Here is a 20,469-nt window from a genome sequence, read left to right on the forward strand (position 1 = left end):
CTGTCTAACCTTGGCTATGAGTCCACACCGGCATTGTGGGGAGAACTAAAGCTGGGGTGGAAACAACCCAACTTAGAACACTTCACTCAACAAGTATTTGGAGCTCCCAATGCGTTCTGAGTCTTGGGTTAGGCTGCCCTTCAGGAACTCACAGGCCAGTGGAGCAAATAGACAACAAAATCCATAAACACTCAAAGACGATCATAGAGTGATCAATATAAGGCGGGAAATACACCAGGATAGGGAAAGGAGGGTCCCTGAAGGAGACCCCTTTCAATAAGGTGGCCTGGGAAGGCCTTTCAGAGGAAGTGACATTTGAGCTGAATGAAGAGAAAGATCCAGAAAGGTAATGAACAAGGATAAGAGCATTCCGGGCCAAGAGAACAGCACACGGGCCCCATGACCTGGAGAGGCTTGGTGTGTGGAGGAAAAGTTTGGCTTCCACTGGGGGTCTCTTCCTGCAACCCCCCTACCCTGAAGCCTGATGGGTAATGTATACAGCAATCCCCAACGTTAGCCCTTGCCCACCACCCCCACAAATGTTGCCATATCCTGGTACCTTTAGAGACTTAACATTTTTTTTAATTGACTCACTTTTAAAAATCAGATGTATTTAAAATGGAAACTATATTACCTCCACAAAGGGAAATCTAGCACCATTTTCCAAAGAAAGGAAGTCCTCGTAAAAGTAAATGCAGACCTCCCCCCTACGTGGGATCAGACACCCAGGGAAGTGAATCTCCCTGGAAACGTGGAATATGACTCCCGGGGAGGAATGTAGACCCGGCATCGTGGGATGGAGAACATCTTCTTGACCAAAAGGGGGATGTGAAAGGAAATGAAATAAGCTTCAGTGGCAGAGAGATTCCAAAACGAGCCGAGAGATCACTCTGGTGGGCACTCTTACGCACACCTTAGACAACCTTTTTTAGGTTCTAAAGAATTGGGGTAGCTGGTGGTGGATACCTGAAACTATTAAACTACAACCCAGAACCCATGAATCTCGAAGACAGTTGTATAAAAATGTAGCTTATGAGGGGTGACAGTGGGATTGGGAATGCCATAAGGACCAAACTCCACTTTGTCTAGTTTATGGATGGATGTGTAGAAAAGTAGGGGAAGCAAACAAACAGACAAAGGTACCTAGTGTTCTTTTTTACTTCAATTGCTCTTTTTCACTCTAATTATTATTCTTGTTATTTTTGTGTGTGTGCTAATGAAGGTGTCAGGGATTGATTTAGGTGATGAATGTACAACTATGTAATGGTACTGTAAACAATCGAAAGTACAATTTGTTTTGTATGACTGCGTGGTATGTGAATATATCTCAATAAAATGATGATTAAAAAAAAAAAAAGTAAATGCAGAAATACTAAAATAAAAATCATAATCCATGTAAAACCTGAACTCATCTCCTGGACCACCTGAAGTGCACATACCACACTTTTGCTTTTTATTCCATCAAGTGACTCACCCCAGACCACCTGTCTTTATTGCCCAAAATCTCACAAGGAAGAACCACTACTAATAATTCAGTGCATTTTCTTCCAGTCTTTTTCCATGAATATGTATTTTTTTTCACAGATTTGAAGTCACATTGTACATACCATTCTAAACATTTCTTTTGTATCCCGAGTAGTCTCCCTTAATTTCAAATACTAAATACTATTTCTTTTCTTTGGAAAGATAATTCGTTAAATCACAAAAGGCAGTGTAAAGTAATTCTTTAGCCTTCTCTAGATCCCTGTCCCTTGCCAGAGGCAATTGCTGCTGACAGCTCTATGGATCTTTCTCTGAATTTTCTCTTTAGATTTCCCATAGCTGTCATCCCTCTGGGGTTCTGGAATAGAATTTGGACTGCAAGTGTTGGGTCCCCACACAATTCCTCAGAACCCCACACAGCCTTGATCTGTATCTTTGTTTCCCATAAATACAGGGCCAGCCTCTGAGCTTCTTGGGAATAATCTAGGGCTAGTTCATCTAGATCAGTTGTCCTCAACCCCACCCTCCCACCCCCGACGGGAACATTTGGCAATGCCTGGGGACATTTTTGGTTGTCATAACTGAGGGATCCTACTGGCATCTAGTGGGTAGAGGCTAGGGATGCTGCTAAACATCTTACAATGATCAGAATAGATGCTTTGTCAATAAATATCGGCTCAAAATATCAGTGGTGCCAAGGTTGAGAAACCCTGATGTAGGTGGACCTGTGACCACAGGGTGGGATTCCCCAGCCATCATCTACAGCTTCATTGTACAATGTTTGGTACCCTGAGTCTCTGAGAAGGTGAGCTCCCCTGGAACTAAGCCATTTCCTCACAATAAATCTCTTTTCTCCTCATGATTCTGCTTCTTTGATTGGTTGAACCCCAACTGACACAACCACCTATCACAAACAGAGGTCTTTTTTTTTAAATACTGAATTACTGTCATTATTAATTAAGTGCATAATACACGTACTGTGCTGAGAATTTGTGGTTGGCTCTGTGCCAGGCTTCAGGGAAATAGTGGAGAACAAGACAGGTAGGTTCCCTCCCTCTGGGCACATTTATTGCCCGAGTGAGATGTCAGACTTGGGCCTGTGCTGCTAAACAGCACGGTGATTATGGCTGTAGGGACTAACTGTGAGACAGACTGCTGCTGCTGAGACAAATTCTTCCTGGGCTAGGAGCTGGCCTTCTAAGGCCTTCCCCAAGGGCTGAGTATGGCTGGAAGCTGGGACTGGGTGATAACGGGCCAGCTGTGGCATTGTGTCTAGGATAGAGATCGGGACCGGGACCGGGACTTAGCGTCTGACTACGGCTACCTGGCAGCCATGAGCTTGATCCCAGCCTCAGTAACCATGACTGTTGGAAATCAAGGACTGTGGCTAGTGGGTGTGTTTCCTGAGGGAGAAATAAAATGCATAGTTTAATGTAAGTTGCCCACGATTCAGGAACTAAAACCAGTAACTAAGAGCACCAAACGCAACATTTGATGGGGCGGAAGCTGCAGGCGCGGACCGTTCTTCCCGCGACTGAGGGCTCCGCCGGGCGGCTTTCTCCGTTGCTCCCATCCGGAGCTGAAGCGGAAGAATTGCCGGTGCGCTTCCCTGGTACCTGAGGCGTGGGGCACGGCGGAGTCGGTGAGTACAGTTTCCAGTCTTCTTTTTCTCTTCACTGCTCTTGGTGTCTGCGTGCCCGGGGGCACCGCTCTTTCCGGCCTGGGACCTCGGAGTGCGCTGAACTAGGCTCACTTCACCTGGGCGGCCACGTCTGGGTTTATGGGCCGGGTGGTGGGACGCTGGAGTCTCTGGAGGCCCTTTTCCCAAGAAGCCGAGACACGGTCTGCCAGGGCTTCTTTGGGCACATGGGGTAACTTCGTGTTTTTTTCTTAACTTTAGAGTTTGGGGGGTGGAGACCTTGGATGCGCCCGAGTTAGCTGTATCCTGTTCTCTGTGATTTTGGGCAAGCTCTTCCCCCGCACTGAGCCTTTTATTTCTCGTTTGCAAAATAGAGATCCTAATTTTATTAAGTAAATGTTTATCGGGCTTCTAATATGTGCTAAGGATGCAGTGAACCGAAGGGCTCAGGTCTCTAGAAGGTGACAACCCTCAAACGTGCAAAATTGCAACTGCGATATGCGAAATAAGTGCCAGCTCCTCACAGGACGCCTCACCTAACCCCAGGGTCAGGAGGCATTACTAAGGAGTTGGCTATAGCAGTGAGATACGAAAAATGGTTTGGCAAAGAGGGGGGGGGAAGAGTATCCTACCCCCCGGGAAGCCTCTTGTTTGCCCGTCTTAAGGAGGCCAGTGTGGCTGGAACAGCCGGCTTGTGGAGGAGCATGGCATGAAACCAAGCTGGAGAGGTTACCAGGGTAGACAACGCAGGCTTGATAGGCCTTAGTAAAATTCTGGTTTCCCAAGAGCCACATGGAAAGCCACTCAGAGGTTTTAAGTGTGGCTGGGACATGATTAGATTGGCATTTTGAAAAGCTCACTCTGGCTGTTGTATGGAGAATGAATTAGAAGGCAAGCACTATCTGGGTGAGGGATGATGGTATCTTGGATTAGAGAGGTGATGGAGAGAAGTGAATGGATGTGATTTTCTGCATTCCAGGGATGTGAGGAACTCACAGGACTGCAAGTAAGACAGGTTGGTAGGCTACATTTAAATCTGTTCCCAGCATCTCTTTGTGCCAGATCATGAGCTGGAGATACAGAGAAGAGAATTACAGGCTGGTGGAATTAGAATGAAAGGAATTGTTATTAAGGAAGAGCGAACAGATGCCACAAGAGGAAATGGGTAACTGACTAGCAATTCAAGTGCCTTCTGTATTCAGGGTTGGGGATCAAAAGATGAAGATACAAATTATTTAGAGCAGTGGTTTTCCAACTTTTTTTGACTGTAATCTGCACTAACAAATACGTTTTATGTTGCAGACAATACTTATTGTTACTACTCATGATATACTCTGATTTTTTAAATTCTGTTCTTTTTATTTTAAAAAAATACTGCTTGAGACCCTTTAAATTGATTTCATGACTCATTAATGGCTTGTGAGCTGCAGTTTGAAAAAAAAGGCTTGTTTAGAATAACTTTTGGATTAAGAAGATAAAATATGCTTTCAACAATTTGGGGAAAGTCTTGGTCTTCTTTTCCCCACTGTTTTATTTTGTTTGGTTTTTTTAAGGGGCAAAAAAGAATAAACAGGATTAAACAGGTATCTGGGTCTTCTGTTTGTGAAAATTTTGCACATCCAGCTCGACTATCTTAATCTGTGGGTGTTTCCTGTAGTGCCTGGCAAAGATGCTGGCACAGTGCAGGCTTTCAGTGTACTTGTTGAATTGAATCGGTAAATGTCTTGGGACTAGAAAGTTAGATATTTTAGTTGAAATTAGCTCATGTTGGAACCTACAGAGGTTTTATCAGTATGTCTTCATTGATAGTTCAGAGGTGGATGAAACAAGCTGTTCCCAGGCCTTCCACTCCACTTGAATCCATTTTGGACAATTGGTCCAGAGCTGCCACAGACTGTGGGCCCTTTGAGAAGTTGTTTCAGTCCCAGGAGTTTAGATGTGTGTGAGTAAAAGGAGAAGAGGGGTTTGTGGTTGAAAAGCTTTCCACTCCCCAGACTTCTTGTGAATTTCAGATGCTGAGTACCCACTTCTTTGTAGTGTCCTAATTGCAACCTTCTGTCAATTTCTGGGCCTTCCCTGAAGCTTATGGGAAACTAGGTTTGTACTTTATTTAATAACTCTTCAACTCTTCTGTGATTCTCCAGCAACAGGTTTTAGTCAGAGTTGTAGTTTAGGACAGCCCTTCCAGGCTTTCTCCATCCTCACCTTCTGTCGAAAGAGAGAGATCTGAGAGCACATCCTAGGAGTGGACAGTCAAAAGGACACTGGCCTGGAGAGCAGGATACCTTTGGTGACCTTGATCATAGCACTTTTCTTTTCTTTTTTTCTTTTAATATTCATTTTATTGAGATATATTCACATACCACGCAGTAATACAAAACAAATCGTACATTCGATTGTTCACAGTACCATTATATAGTTGTACATTCATCACCAAAATCAGTCCCCGACACCCTCATTACCATACACACAAAAATAACCAGAATAATAATTAAAGTGAAAAAGAGCAACTAAAGTGAAAAAGAACACTGGGCGCCCTTGTCTGTTTGTTTGTTTGTTTGTTTCCTTCCCCCACCTTTCCACTCATCCATCCACAGACTAGACAAAGGGGAGTGTGATCCCCGTGGCCCCCCTAATCCCACTGTCCCCCCTCATAAGCCACATTTTTATACAATTGTCTTCAAGATTCATGGGTTCTGGGTTGTAGTTTGATAGTTTCAGGTATCCACCACCAGCTACCCCAATTCATTAGAACCTAAAAAGGGTTGTCTATATTGTGCTTAAGAGTGCCCACCAGAGTGACCTCTCGGCTCCTTTTGGAATCTCTCTGCCACTGAAGCTTATTTCATTTCCTTTCACATCCCCCTTTTGGTCAAGAAGATGTTCTCCATCCCACGATGCCGGGTCTGCATTCCTTCCCGGGAGTCATAGTCCACATTGCCAGGGAGATTCACTCCCCTGGGTGTCTGATCCCACGTAGCGGGGAGGGCAGTGATTTCACCTTTCAAGTTGGCTTAGCTAGAGAGAGAGGGCCACATCTGAGCAACAAAGAGGCTCTCGGGAGGAAGCTCTTAGGCACAATTATAGGGAGACCTAGCCTCTCCTTTGCAGCAACAGTCTTCCCAAGGGCAAATCCCATGGTATAGGGAATAGCACTTTTCTTTAGCTGATATTTTTCCAGCTATGAAGTGAATGTTCCTCCTCATTAAACAAAAACACAAAAATCCTCTTCTGTCTGAGCCTCACTTTCCTCATTTGTAAGATGGGGCTCATAATTTCTTGTCTGTAAGGTTGTGGAGAGGCTGAAGGGAAATAATTATGTCAGGAGTATAATTTAATATCTGGCATGTAGAGAATGCTCTGCAAATGAAGCTTCCTTCCTCAAATTCTCCTTAATACCAATTTCTTTTTCAGCTGTTTTGGAAGTCAAGGAAAAAGGTTCTCCTTTTGGTCACCCACCACTGGCTCCATGGCCACCGTTCAGATGGACCCCGAGCTTGCCAAGCGTCTGTTCTTTGAAGGGGCCACCGTGGTCATTCTGAATATGCCCAAGGGAACGGAGTTTGGCATTGACTACAACTCCTGGGAGGTGGGGCCCAAGTTCCGGGGCGTGAAAATGATCCCACCAGGTATCCACTTCCTCCACTACAGCTCCGTGGACAAGGCCAATCCCAGGGAGGTAGGCCCTCGTATGGGCTTCTTCCTTAGCCTGCAGCAGCGGGGGCTGACGGTCCTGCACTGGAATGCAGTCCAGGAAGAGGTGGATCTGTCCCCAGCCCCAGAGGCTGAGGTGGAGGCCATAAGGGCCAACCTCCAAGAGCTGGACCAGTTCCTCGGACCTTACCCATATGCCACGCTCAAGAAATGGATCTCGCTCACCAGCTTCATCAGTGAGGCCATAATGGAGAAGCTGCAACCCGAGAGCCGGCAGATCTGTGCCTTCTCAGATGTGCTGCCTGTGCTCTCTATGAAGTACACCAAGGATCGGGCAGGGCAGAATCTACCCTGCTGTGGCACTGAGTGCAAAAGCTACCAGGAGGGCCTGGCCCGACTGCCTGAGATGAAGCCCAGAGCTGGGACGGAGATCCGCTTCTCAGAGCTGCCCACACAGATGTTCCCAGACGGTGCTACTCCGGCAGAGATAACCAGGCACAGCATGGACCTGAGCTATGCTTTGGAGATGGTGCTCAGCAAACACTTCCCCAGCAGTCCCCAGGATGTGCTCGGTGAGAAGGGATAAGGCTCTTTGGGAGTGGGCTGAGGGGTTTCAGAATAAGGAGTACATCTTGCATTATCTAGTCTAGTGGTTCCTATACCTGGCTGGGGAGCAGTCTCATTAATACACTTGTTAAAGATACAGATGCCCTGGCCTTACACTTAATCACTTGGATTCAAGAGATCTGGTGTGGGGCTTCAGCAATCTGTCATCGATGTATGTATGTCTGTATGTATGTATGTATCTATCTGTCTATCTAATAAACAGGTACCCTATGTGAACCTGATACAGGGAATCCTGTGTTTGAGAGCCACTGATGTGGAACATTCCCCAATTTTACAGATTGTGGTCTGTAGAGGGAAAGGATCTGGTCAACTAGGTGGTCTGAGACCCGAGCCCAAGGCTCCTGGTTCCTGAGCCCAACCTGTTTTCTTGGTAGCCTCTCACCTGCCTCTGTTTGCACCTGACTCTCCCAAGATGTTGGTGTCTACTGGCTTAGACCAGCCCAATGATTTTTTAAAGAATTGTTATACTTTTTTATTGTTGGGTTTTTCCTTATCACCAAGACTATATGTTCATCATAAAATAAAAATAGAAATCACTCCAGATTTCACACTTAAAAATAACTGTTTTTACATTTTGGCGTATTTACTTTCCATCTTTTTTCTGTATATGTCTTTGTATTTAGACATACTGAATGTCTTTTCTATTTCCATGTATTTCCTTTTAGTCTTTTTTCTATTCATTTATATGTGTTTGTGTGTATATATAATTTTTTTTGCAAAAGTAGGAGTAAAATATACTTTGTAATCTGCTTTAATATAAGCATTTCCCCCATAACTGAATTGATCACTCCTTTTTTTTGGTTGCTTGGTGTTCCATAGTTTATTGAACCAGTCCTCTATTGATGAACCTGAAGATATTCCTATTTTTCCCTATTATACATATCTAGTGAGCATCCTTGTGTGTACTTTATATACATATATTCAGGATTGAAATTGTTGGATCAGAGTGTGCATATTGCTAAATTGCCCTGCAGATAAGGGCTTGCGTCTTTGTTAGCCAGTAGGTGAGGCCTGTTGCCCCTCACCTTTGAGAGCATTGAGCCTGGTGATTTGTGTAGTTGGAAAATGGCATCTTGTTCCAATTTATATTTCTTAGATTATTGGTGACAGCAAACATTCTTCACATCTTTAACAGTTATTTGTATTTTGTCTTTTAAAAATTTATCCAGTAATTTACATATTTTTCTACTGGAAAGTTGATGAGAAATTTGAATATAGGACTTTTTATTTCATTGGCTCAGCTGACATAAAGGGGTATTTCAATATGTGCATCTTAATACATTAGATAATATTTTCATTTAAGAAGTAACACTTGAAATTCTGGCTTAAAAATGAAGAGAAATCCAGTTTTGTACCTCTTGAAAGTTTCAATTCAAAGTATACCTTGTGAAAAGTCTTATTACAGGGATGACTTTGAATCTACATGACAGCTCTTTGAAATTATTTCTGGTCTCATAATTTTATTTTGGACCAGGCCAGAAATGCATGAATTTAATGCCCTAATTCAGAGAATAAGCTCATTTTAGTTTCATAGACTAACCAGGCAAAGCAACTGAAGAAGCATATCCTTAACGTTTATTATACAAAGAAAATTTGACTATATTTTAAAAATTTTAGTCAAACATCCAAAATATTTAGATCAGGTAGCTATTCACATGGATCAAACTTAGTTCCAAAAGCTTAGGAACAGGAAACTAGTTTTTTAGTCTCTGGAGGTGACAGATCAAATGCCATGCAATTTAAAGAGGTATTTGATGTTGAGTGCATCTGTTCTTTATATGGCTCACATATATGTATACTACAGAAGCATTTATTAAATTCACAACTCCCTCTGAAGCCAGAGAGAACATCTCTGATTACCAACAGTATATCTCTGGCAACAGGAGACCTAGTTGCTTGCCCAGGAACAGTGGCTCTGGATTATTAGATGTCTTTGTTTGAGACAGGTATCCAGTGGAAACAACATGGAACTAACAACTATTGTAATGCATGCTACTCTGTGCCAAGCATTATTCTAAATGCTTTACATGTACTATATTGATTCATTAATCTTTACTACAGCTCTCAAATAAGGAAATTGAGGCATGAACAGATTAAGTAACGTGCCCAAAGTCGCACAGCTACTAAGTCGTGGAGGTGGAATTTGAACCAAGGCAATCTGGCTCCAGAACCCGTGCTCTTCAGCACCAAGCTGCTCTGAGAGAGAAAATCACAGAGCCCTGTGGATAAACAAACTAAAATAATCTGATTGACAGGTTAACCCCTTGAACAAATACTCATGAATTTTCCAGTTTTAGGAGGCTCTAGAACTATTCCAACCCAACAGGGAATCTGTCTTACTATTGCCACAGCATTAGATGTGTGACCTTGGGCAAGTCCCTTAAACCATCCATAAAATGAGGCAGACCACCTTCCGTTGTGGAGTTGAGCTGAGGATTATGTGGTATGATGTACCTTTTGCCTGACCCTGGAGCAGACCACCTGCTTCAGAATCACTTGGGGAGTTTTGTTAGAACTACAGATACTGATGCTCCATTGTCTATCCTCAGTCGTACTCTCTGGGGGTGGGGCTTGGGCAGCTTTATTTTTAGCAAGCTCTCCTAGTAATCCTGATGGAGAACCAGGTTTGGGATCTACTTAGCATAATATCCACAGATACATTTTGTAAACTTTTTAAATGCCACATAAATACTAGGAGCACTTCTTCAGTCTGGTTTTACAGAAATCCAAAGCCACAGTTTGGTTTCCTGAGGTGTAAATTTATAGCAGTTCAGCAAACATTTGTTGAGCACTTGCTAGGTGCAAAACTCCATGTTAGGCTCTGCAGGAGTGACAAGGATAAAAAGCCACTGTTGCTGAAATCCAGTAGAATTGACAGCCTTGTGAACAGCATAAGGTAGAGTGAACTCAGTGCAGAATCAGCTGGTCCTCCTCCCCCTCAGGATCATTTCTCTTCTCTGCTCCTTTCAGGTGAACTCCAGTTTGCTTTTGTATGCTTCCTGCTGGGGAATGTGTATGAAGCCTTTGAGCATTGGAAGCAGCTCCTGAACCTCCTGTGCCGGTCAGAAGAAGCCATGGTGAGGCACTGCTCCCTCTACATCAACCTCATTTCCATCCTGTACCATCAGCTTGGTGAGATCCCTGCCGACTTCTTTGTGGACATTGTCTCCCACAACAACTTCCTCACCAGCACCTTACAGGTGAGTGGTCTTTTGGCTGACACCCACATGGGTGAGATTTAAGGCAAGGGTATGTGAAAGTACCCTCAGGAAGGTTACCTTTTTGGTTTTTTTGGTGTTCTTCCAAGACACAGAGGTTTCTTAATTTCAGTTTCCTAATCTTAGGATGATTCCTGGTTCTCTCCTACTTGATTAGTAAGGTCTTTGGTGTCACAGACACTCTGTATCACCCTCTCACCACCTCGCCCCCAGAGTGCCTAACACTGAGGTTCTTGGAATTTGAATTACCTTCACCCCTTTGAGTTACAGCTCAAAAGAGTTTTTTTTTTTCCCCCCTCTGTAGCTGTAAGTTACTGCAATCCAGTAGGGCAGAGTTTTGAAGCTTGTTATTCCCAGTGAAACATCTGCAGCTCCTTAGATCTCATTTAAACATTAAAGTAACTTTGATTTCCTGTTCAAACAAAATGTGCCAGTTTCTGCAGAGATTCTCTGACAGAAAAAGTGAAATTTGCTTTTAACTTGGCAATTAAATTTTCATTGTGTGTGGTAATTAGGGAAGAAGCTTCGAACAACTTACAGTCTTCATCCTGTGCTATTTCCTCTCTTTGCAAACAGATTCACTTCCTTTATGTACTTGGGACAGCCTCTGTCACTCAAATTTTGTAACTTTCTCAAGTATAGAAGAGGCAGAATCTGCAAGCTGTCACTTTCCATTTTTCTTCTCCCTGTGTGTGAGACCCCTATGTGGCCTCCTCCATTCAAGGTGGAGCTCTCTCACTCAGGCTAAAGGAGGGAACAAACATTCATTAACTGCCTGTCAGATATCAGGCTCTATGTTTATCACATTACATGTGTTCCCTCATTTAATCTCTCTATAACCTTGTAAGGCTGGGAGGAGGATTATTCTCATTTCAAAAATGAGAAAACTGACTTAGAAAGGCTAAGACATTTATTTGAGATCACATAGCGAATAAGTGGCAGCTCCAGGATTTGTGTCCAGGCCTGAGTCTTGGTTTAGTATCTGTGCTTATGGCCTGTGTACTGAATACAGTTTGGATCCCATCAAAGGATTCTTGGTAAACAGTAGTGGAGATACCATCAGGGGCCTGTATTCTCAGAGATACAGAACACTTTTCTAAAACCAACTTACTTGTTGGAAGAGTAGGTCAACAGGCAGCTAACTTAAAGCTCTGGCAGTTTGAGGACTTGTGCTGACCATGGGGATCCGTCAGTCAAGCTGATGGCTTGAACCTGATATATTCCGCTTCAGAAGAGTTATAAAAACTGCCCTTTTATTGGTTCTTGATATAACAGAAATTAAATCCCTTTATCCTTACTTTGAGGGCAGAACCTCCCCCACAGTTCCAGGATTGTGGGTTGCAGAACAGTGCGAGGAGCCATCAGCCTGCTAACTTGCCTCTGGCAGTGGCTGCAGCCCACGGGCATGATGTGCTACCTTGGTGACACACAGACACAGGAGGGCCATACTGTGTCACTGGCTGTCCTGACCATCGTCAGCACAACCGACAGCTGAGCTCTAATTGCCAAGGCTTTGTTGCCAGCAGTGAATTACAAAGCAGAAAGGGCCCAGCCGGATTGATAGATGCCCAGGTGGGGTATGCAAAGCTGATGGTTGGAAAAATTCTATCTTTGGACTTTTCATCAAGAAAATTAATACTGTTATTTGGAAAAATCCAAAAGACATAGGCCTTTAAAAAATATCAGTATGTGTTTTTGAGCTTTATATACAATGTTCTACTGAAAGTGTTAAGGAATATATTTGTGGTAGCCAGGGTTCCTGCCTCAAGGAATTTGTTAACTGATTTAGCGGGTGTTTACTGAGCACCTGCTGTGTACAAGGCACTGTTCTAGGACTAGGAATATGGCTGTGAGCAAGACAGACAGAGTCTCTGACTTGGAACTTGTATTTTGGTAGGAAAGTAAATAGATGAATTAACCAAATAATTCCAAATAGTGATGTGTTTTAAAGGGCAATCCTACACTTAGTACCATTTCCCTAGCCCAGGCCTTTTGGTGTCATCTAGACTGCATCCGACTTTATCAGCCTTATAACTGTCTTCCATCCTCCATGCTTATTCCTTCAGTCCATCAGTCTCCTACACTACTCTCTGAGTTGCTGTTCTAAGATGCAGTGCTGATCTTATTTCTCTGGGACTTTTCTGGGCTCCTCATTGCGTAGAAAATTAAAAGGCCAAATAGGTCACAAAGCCCATTCTGATCTGTCTCCTGGCTGATTCTCCAGCTTCTCTTTACTCTCCCCATTTTTCCTCAACCACTCCATTGACAGTGGCCTCCTTCAAATTCCCAGACATGCCATGCTCTTTGGCCATGTGTGCAATTCAGTGATATTAATTAAACTCACAATATTGTGCTACTATCACCACTATCCATTACCAAAACTTTTTCATCACACCAAAGAGAACCTCTCTATTTGTCAAGCAACAACTCCCCATTCTCTCCTTTCCCCCGTAACCCCCACATCTCCCAGCTCATCGTGACCTGTAATCTACTCTCTCTATGAATTTGCTTGTTCTAGATGTTTCATGTAAATGAATCATACAATATTTGTCCTTTTGTTTCTGGCTTATTTCATTCATCATGTTTCAGGGTTCACCCATGTTGTTGCATGTAACAGAACTTCATTCCTTTTCATGGCTGAATAATATTCCATTGTGTGTGTGTGTGTGTGTGTGTACACCACATTTTGTTTATCTTTTCATCTCTTGATGGACACTTGTGTTGCTCCCACCTTTTGACTATTGTGAAAAATACTTCTATGAACACTGCTGTACAAATAGCTGTTTGAGTCCCTGTTTTCAGTCCTTTGGGTATATACCTAGAAGTGGGATTGCCAGCTCATATGATAATTCTATGTTTAACTTTCTGAGGAACTGCCAAGCTGTTTGCCACAGGTACTGCATCATTTCACATTCCTACCAACAATGTACAAGGGTTCCTATTTCTCTGTGTCTTTGCCACACTTGTTATTTTCTGTTTTTTAATTAATAGACATTAATAGCTATTGATGTTGAACATCTTTTTGTATAACTTCTTTGGATATTTCATGCATTCTTGATTGAACTTGATTTTCCTTCTGCCTGATATGTACTTGGTCAATCTATAAGATGCCTTCAAAGCATCCCTCTGTGTGAAGACATCCCTTATCTCTCTCCTTTCTGTACTATTGGGCTACTTTGTACTTATCACTGTTATATTTGTATAGGTTGTGTTTTCTGAAATTAAAATATTGTCTGTCTGACTCTCCCACTGATTCATGAGCTCCTTTTTAAAAAGGCCTATTTTTTTTTGTTCATCTGGTTTTTTCAACACGTAGTACCAGGCCAGATACGAATCTCAGTTTGTGTTATTAGGTGTTTTTAGATGAATGGAGTGCATAATTTCTGTGGCAGTGTAAATAGATGACCCTAATATGATAGGTATAAGCAGTCTGATCAAAAGTCATTAGGAGCACCAAAGAGGGAGTCATTAATTCTGACTGGAGTTGAGATTTGAGGGGATAGAGGATCGAGGATGGCTTTATGCAAAGAGGGGCATTTGACCATGAGCTTGAGGCATGACTAAGATTTCAGCAGGCACAGTATGGAAAAGGATATTATAAAACTTTTTTCTTTTTTAATGAAGAGTCACATTGATGCCATCTTGGCAGTGGGAATCCAATCCCACACACAGAGGCACTCACTCAGAGTATTTGTGAGTGAATGAATCAGCCCATAAAAGCCTTCCTCAGCCAGCCGCCTGCTCTCTCCCCAGGTAGTCAAGAAAGCAGAATTGGCTTGCTTTCTTACTTGGGAGCTTAAATGGCTACTCAACCATGAGAGGGACTGATGTTTGTATGTGTAAGCACTTAAAGGCAACCACATTAGGTTATATAAAATCAGCCACATAATGGCCTCTGCCGTTAATTTTTTCCAATTTTCCCATGTGTGTGCCCTTTGAATAGATGCGACTGGTTTTTACAAATCCCTTGGATTTGGCATGAATAAAAATTATTTATTTTGCAAAAATAGATACAGTTTTTTTTTATTCAAAGCAATTTAAGTCACCATAATTTGTTTAAAACCAATGAAAGGAAAATCTGAATTTAATAGTATGTTAGGAAGTGAGTTACGTACAAAATAAGGATTCTTATTCCTGATTGCATAGCATTTAGGCATATAGTCACGTAACCTGTGCTGTTTTTTTCTTTTAATTACTTTTAGTCCCAACAGGCTATATAGAATTTCCAGCTTCATTTGCCAATGTGCTCAATTCCATTGTCCATTTTTAAATCTTGAGGGAAAACATTGACTCTGGCTGTTATGTAGCTAGTACTTTATCATAATCTGAGCATGATAAATTTCGCCTACTTATTCCTACACCTCCTGCCACCAGCTCTCACTTTCTTGTGTTTGCTGGGTATTATCTTAATTGGTACTCACAATATTAGAATTAGCAATATTAAAAGTTAGGTACTTAACCACATTTTCCAGATGAGAAAGGAGGATCAGAGGAGTCACGTAATTTTCTCCAAGATCACAGAGCTAGTGGATAGTAAGGCTGAGCTTTGAATTCTAAAGCCTTGAGTAGGCTACCATATATGATTAGAGCCCCAGGTGAAACATCCCAAATTCTTTAAACTGATCTCAGAAGACAAGATTCCTAGTGCTTTTCAGTTTCCTGGTCATTATTATGAAGTGATAGTCTTGATTTTAACCCCACTTTCTTCTGCAAGTGAAAATATAAATTTTCTTTCTCTGATTAGTTTCATTTTAAGTTGAATAATCATTTGGGAATTGAAACATTAGGAAGTTTCATGTTTTTGGTCTAGCCAAAGAATAGGATAGAATAGTGACCCAGCTACCTACCTTGATATTTTGAATTTCTCAAGGTGAACTGACTGAACTCAATTTATTTAATTTGGCTTAAAAAAGCTTTCACATGTATGACTAAAGTAATTTTCAGTGTTATAATACATAGACTTAATCTAAAAGTATTAATAGTTGGGGTGTTTTTTGTTTTTTGTTTTTTTGTTTTTGGATTTGAAGGAAAACCATCTAGTGGGTGTGCTTTTCGTTTTAGATAAATGCAATTTGTGAAATGTTGTCATCCTGCTTCAAGAATATCTTTAAAATATCCAAGATTAGTCTGCCAATATTAAGTTTACTCATTTCTCAGTTATTTTAAAAAGTATTCATTTTACTTCACTTTAGTAAATAAAATATCCAGATTGTTATTCTGAAGGAAACATAAAATTAATCTGTAAACAAAAGAATCAAAGTAAATTGCTTCTTGAAAACCTAGGCACTGTCTGAACAGCTCCTTTTCTGAATTGTAAGAAGTTTTTAAAAATACCAAGTTTGTAAAACTACAGGGTCAAATATAGATCAGTGGATGCTAGAGATTAGGGTAAAGGGAAGATCTGGTAACTAAGGGGCCTCACAAAGTCAACCTGAAGGGGTGAGCCCTGGGTCCTGGAGGCCTGCAGAGGGGAGAGTTCCAGAAGCGCCTGGTCTGTAGACTCCTTGCCATCCCAGAGGACAATGCTGAAATATAAATATCAAGGATGTATTAAGTCTATATCAAGACAAAAAGAAAGTTCTCTTGGTAGGGAAAAGAGGATTAAACTGAGATTTCCCTGTTTGGACTGAATCTTACTTGGCATTTGTCATCACAGCATGCTGCAGCCCACCCAGCATCCTCATCTGTGTTATGGGAATAATAACTTCTTGTCCTTCTACCTCCCAGCATTGTAGTAAAGATGAAATTGGCTAGTGCTCCAAAAAGGAGCACTTTTCAAATTAGAAGCTTTGTTTTTTAGACAGAAGGCTTCTGTTGTATCTGCCTCTAGTTAATTTTACTCCCAAGCAATGTTGGAGACAGGTGGGGGAGGTTGGGTGATGAGTGTGGGCCCAGCTTGTTCCAGCCTCCCACTGCTGGCCATTGGCCAAATGCAAGGCAGTCCCTATGTCTCATTCGTATCTGTTCAGTGAACAGATAGGGGCCCTAAGTCCATGTCATGCCATGGGCACTATGCTCTGTTGGATGCATTGATAATTAAGACTCTTTCCCCACGCTTAAGGGGCACAGATCACCATAATACAAGCACAGTGTGATGAATGCAGTAAGGGAGGTCAGGCCCAGTGCTGGGGGGGACCCAGAGGTTGGCGCACTTCATTTCAGCTTGGCTTTATAAGATGCATGTCACAAGGAGGTAGCTCGTGAGCTGGTAGCATTCAGGGGCCTGGAGCAAAAATGAATCAAAAATGGTTTTCATAGAACCTGTAATCTTCATTCTTTTGTTCATTAAACATTGAATGGATCCTTTTTATAAATCAGATTCTGTTCTACAAGTGTGGAATGTAGGTATGAAAAAGAGTCACTGCTTTGGCATTGTTCCTCATCTTTTGGAAGAGACAGTAAATGGCCTGTTACCTGACTGAGATTGAGGCTGTGATCGAGGAACCACTGGGTGTTGGGGGAGCACAGAGGAGCACCTATTCCAACCTTGGTCTGGGAAGACATCCTAAAAGAAGGGCTGACTGAGCTGAGTCTTGGGTCACTAGTAGAAGTTAGCTAGGTGGAGGAAGAGAAGGCAGGGCGTAGAAGAGTGTTATAAGCATAAAAAGAGGCAGTAGAGCATGTTTGGGTACCTGCTCAAGTGGCTAGAGAGGAGGGGATGTGTAGAGAGTGGTGCAATTTACTATGTAAGGAGGGGAAACAGGAAGAGGCTTTGGCTAAGTCAGCCCAACAGGCTTCCCAGGGCCTCTGGGGACAGACCCATGGGTGCACAGGGCTTCTGGAGAAATGCTGTTTGAAACCAAGGCTTCTCTGCTTCCCATAATAGGCCCCTCCCCAGAGTTCAGCCCTGCTCCACATTCAGCACTCCAGGGCAGGCTCCATTAGCTACCTACAGACAGGCTGCCAGCCCTCCCCACTGCCCCGTCACCACTGAGATCACACAGCCCCTCTAATTAGTTATTGACCTGGTATTTTGTTGTGGCTGCACTTCCCACTCCTGTCAATTCTCAAGTTAATGAAGCCAAATTCTGTGTACAACCCCCCTACCCACCACCCTTCCCCCCCACCCCCCCACCCCCACATCACTTTGCCCCACCTGCTACTCTAACAAACTAGCTTCCAACAAAGACCGCTGAAAACAATCCCACTCTTCCTGCTAACAGAAAGACATTGGGGAAGGGGATAGAAGAGGTGTTGCCCCTGGAATCAACTGCAGAAAATCCTGTTGCCTTTGTCATATCTCCTGGTATCCAGTCTTTCTATGGTGGTCTGAGAATCTTTCTCTGTGGCATGAGGATAATGTGTATCAACGAACTGCTTCTACCCTCCTTCTCCTCTGTCTTGGGGATAGTCCTTGGTAGCAGGTGGGAAGTCCAGGAAAAGACATTCCTTCCTTTCTAGATAGTTTTGATTTAGTCATTTAACTCCTCTCATCCTCAGTTTCCTAGTGCATCTTCCCAGGACTCTTCTGAGGATCCAGTGGGATACCCTATAAAACTTTTAGGACAATCTGGAATGGGGTTTCAGATGTAGAGAAAATTGCTGTTCTCGCCTCCCTGCCCATGTTAGTACTGGATGAAACTGAACTAAAATGAACATCAAAGACAGCTTTTAAGGGGAAGAAAAGCCTCAGACCGGCAGCCTGTGGTGCATTTTGAAGATTAAGCAGCGATTCAGCCTCATTGGCTTGAGGCCTGGGACATTATGGGCTCCGGGGGCTTATAAGCCCCCCAAATCTTCCTTATTACCAGCTGGGGTAGCTACTATCTTGTCCACTGAGTTACTGACCAGATGCCTGGTAGATCTCCTAGGGGGTGGGGTTAGGGTGATGGCCTTATGGCCTTATTCTCAGTGGGGACAGCTCTGCTCAGGATAGTAATTTTCCATTCTAGGCCTGCCCCAGCTTCTCAGCTGGGTTTGGACCTTTTTTCTTGGTTGGGGGGAAGCACAGCAGGTGTCCTGGGCCCACGCCAGCAGCAGCTGATCCACCCGCCCCAGAGAGATGAACACCATGAGGAAATTTCCACAGCTTTCTCGGCCCCCTCTGTGTTCTCAGGAGTGACTTATCCTCTGTTCTCTGTAGGTTTTCTTTTCCTCCGCCCGCAGTGTTACTGTGGATGCCACCCTGAGGCAGAAAGCTGAAAAGTTCCAAGCTCACCTGACCAAGAAGTTCCGGTGGGACTTTGATGCAGAACCCGAGGACTGTGCCCCGGTGGTGGTGGAGCTCCCCGAGGGCACTGAGACCAGCTGACTCTGGGAATGTTCTCAGCTACGCCGAGGCTCCTTCTCACGTGGTTGCAATCCTGGCCTCTCCATTCACCCCCTCCTGTCCTGGGACCTGCTAGGGCAGGTGTCCTGCCAGACTCTGCAGAACTGTAGCCACTATTCCTTCCTTCACCAATAAATAAATTCCTTCAGATCAGAAGAGGCCATACCTATCCTGAAGGCACATTCTTGAGTTCCCTTCAGCCTGGCCTCAGTGCTAGCCTGACTGTGTTTCAGATGGATTCTTATACAAGCTCCTGGGAGACACCTGTTTCAGCAGCAACCTAATTCCTTCTGAACGAGAAGAAATTGAATCAAAAGCTCAAGAAAATTGAATGCTTATTCCATAGGATGGTTAGAAAGTAAGAAAATCCTGAACTAAGCAGGGCATCTGAACTGTCAGTTGGTGGCTTTTGAAGTTAAACAGAGAGTAATGGGGAGACGAGCCAGAATTTTTGCCTGCCCCTTGCTGAATGGGAATACATCACAGAAAACTCAGGAGCCCCAGATTGGGGAGAGGGTAACACAAAAGACAGGTTGATTCTAATAAGTTTTTGCCACCAAGATCCCATCTTCTGTCCAAAGGTCCCAATGGTAATCCCCTGAGATTGGTGTGGCCTTGGCCTCAGGTGCCTTGCTGGTGCCAACTGTTGCATTCTGAAGCCTCCGACCCAGAAGTGGGACTTGGCAAACCTCTTGTATATCCATCCACGGCTGTTTGGGATAATATGGAAAGTCAACAGCAGAAAGAAAAGTTCTTGTCCTGGACAGGCTTCTTAGGCCCTGTCACAGTTCTGTGCCAATACTTTGTGGCTCTGGAGATGAACTTGTCAGCCTAAATCTTCCCAGCCCTGCTATGGAACTGTCAGTGATTGGAGAAATTAATACTTCCAGTTCCCTGAGAGTCCCGAGGTGATGCCTGTCATGCTGTGTGGGCAAAGTTCCATCTCTAGACAGGCCCACTGGCCCTACCACCCTGACTACAAACTACTGTACTATGGATCATTCTTTTCTAAGTCAAGGGCTCACACCAGGTTTCTGAATGAGAATCCTTGCTGGTAAAGACTTTTGGTTCCACTTGTTACCTTGGAGATGTATTTCCAAGAGCATAATGTACATTAAAGCCTTTGATTTGAGACTAAATACCCTGGTGTGAGTCTCTCTTGCAGTTAATCTGCCCAATTCCCAGAGCAGCCAGGCCACTGTCCGTAGTATCACCTCTCCTCCCTGCTGAGTGCCCAGGAGACCCTGTGCAGCTTATCACTCTGGGCTTCTGCAGTTTCTGGAGGAGGCAGGCAGCCAGGGTTGCCTCATATTACCAGTGGGACAACTGAGTCAGGGAGCACCCCAAAGAAGGAATGAGGCCCTGTGTCTTTATAATAACTTACAGAATCACTTTGTGTGAATTTGCTATTATTTTTGTTCCCAAAGCCTAACTCATCCGAATCTATGTGGGGAGTTTGATAAAAGTGCAGATTCCAAAGGAATGGGGTACTGATGCATGCTGTGACACAATAACCTTGAAAACGTTGTGCCAAGTGAAAAGCCAGACACAAAAGGCCACATATTGTATGATTCCATTTA

General features: G+C 43.4%; 1 protein-coding gene across 2 annotated transcripts; it reads left to right on the forward strand.

The window, feature by feature from the left end:
* The first annotated feature begins 3,041 nt into the window (after positions 1–3,041).
* AAR2 (AAR2 splicing factor) lies at positions 3,042–20,021 on the forward strand. Of its 2 annotated transcripts, none has more exons than XM_037812249.1 (4): positions 3,042–3,124; positions 6,536–7,347; positions 10,373–10,602; positions 18,704–18,871. In XM_037812249.1, exons 2-4 carry the CDS (start codon positions 6,591–6,593, stop codon positions 18,869–18,871), a joined length of 1,155 nt encoding a protein of 384 aa, XP_037668177.1. In that variant the 5' UTR covers positions 3,042–3,124; positions 6,536–6,590. The 2 variants fall into 2 exon arrangements, with proteins under 2 accessions (XP_037668177.1, XP_037668176.1); XM_037812248.1 differs by lacking the exon at positions 3,042–3,124 and adding an exon at positions 3,335–3,353 and having other exon boundaries at positions 18,704–20,021.
* Positions 20,022–20,469: the final 448 nt, after the last annotated feature.

The sequence above is a fragment of the Choloepus didactylus genome, chromosome 19 (genome assembly GCF_015220235.1).
Source record: "Choloepus didactylus isolate mChoDid1 chromosome 19, mChoDid1.pri, whole genome shotgun sequence".
NCBI classification, from domain to species: Eukaryota; Metazoa; Chordata; class Mammalia; order Pilosa; family Megalonychidae; genus Choloepus; species Choloepus didactylus.

Bases quoted from the DNA above. Each gene is read 5' to 3' on its own strand.
- AAR2 (XM_037812248.1), top strand. The intron at 7,348-10,372 runs GTGAGAAGGGAT...TGCTCCTTTCAG, and splicing joins CAGTCCCCAGGATGTGCTCG to GTGAACTCCAGTTTGCTTTT. The intron at 10,603-18,703 runs GTGAGTGGTCTT...TGTTCTCTGTAG, and splicing joins TCCTCACCAGCACCTTACAG to GTTTTCTTTTCCTCCGCCCG.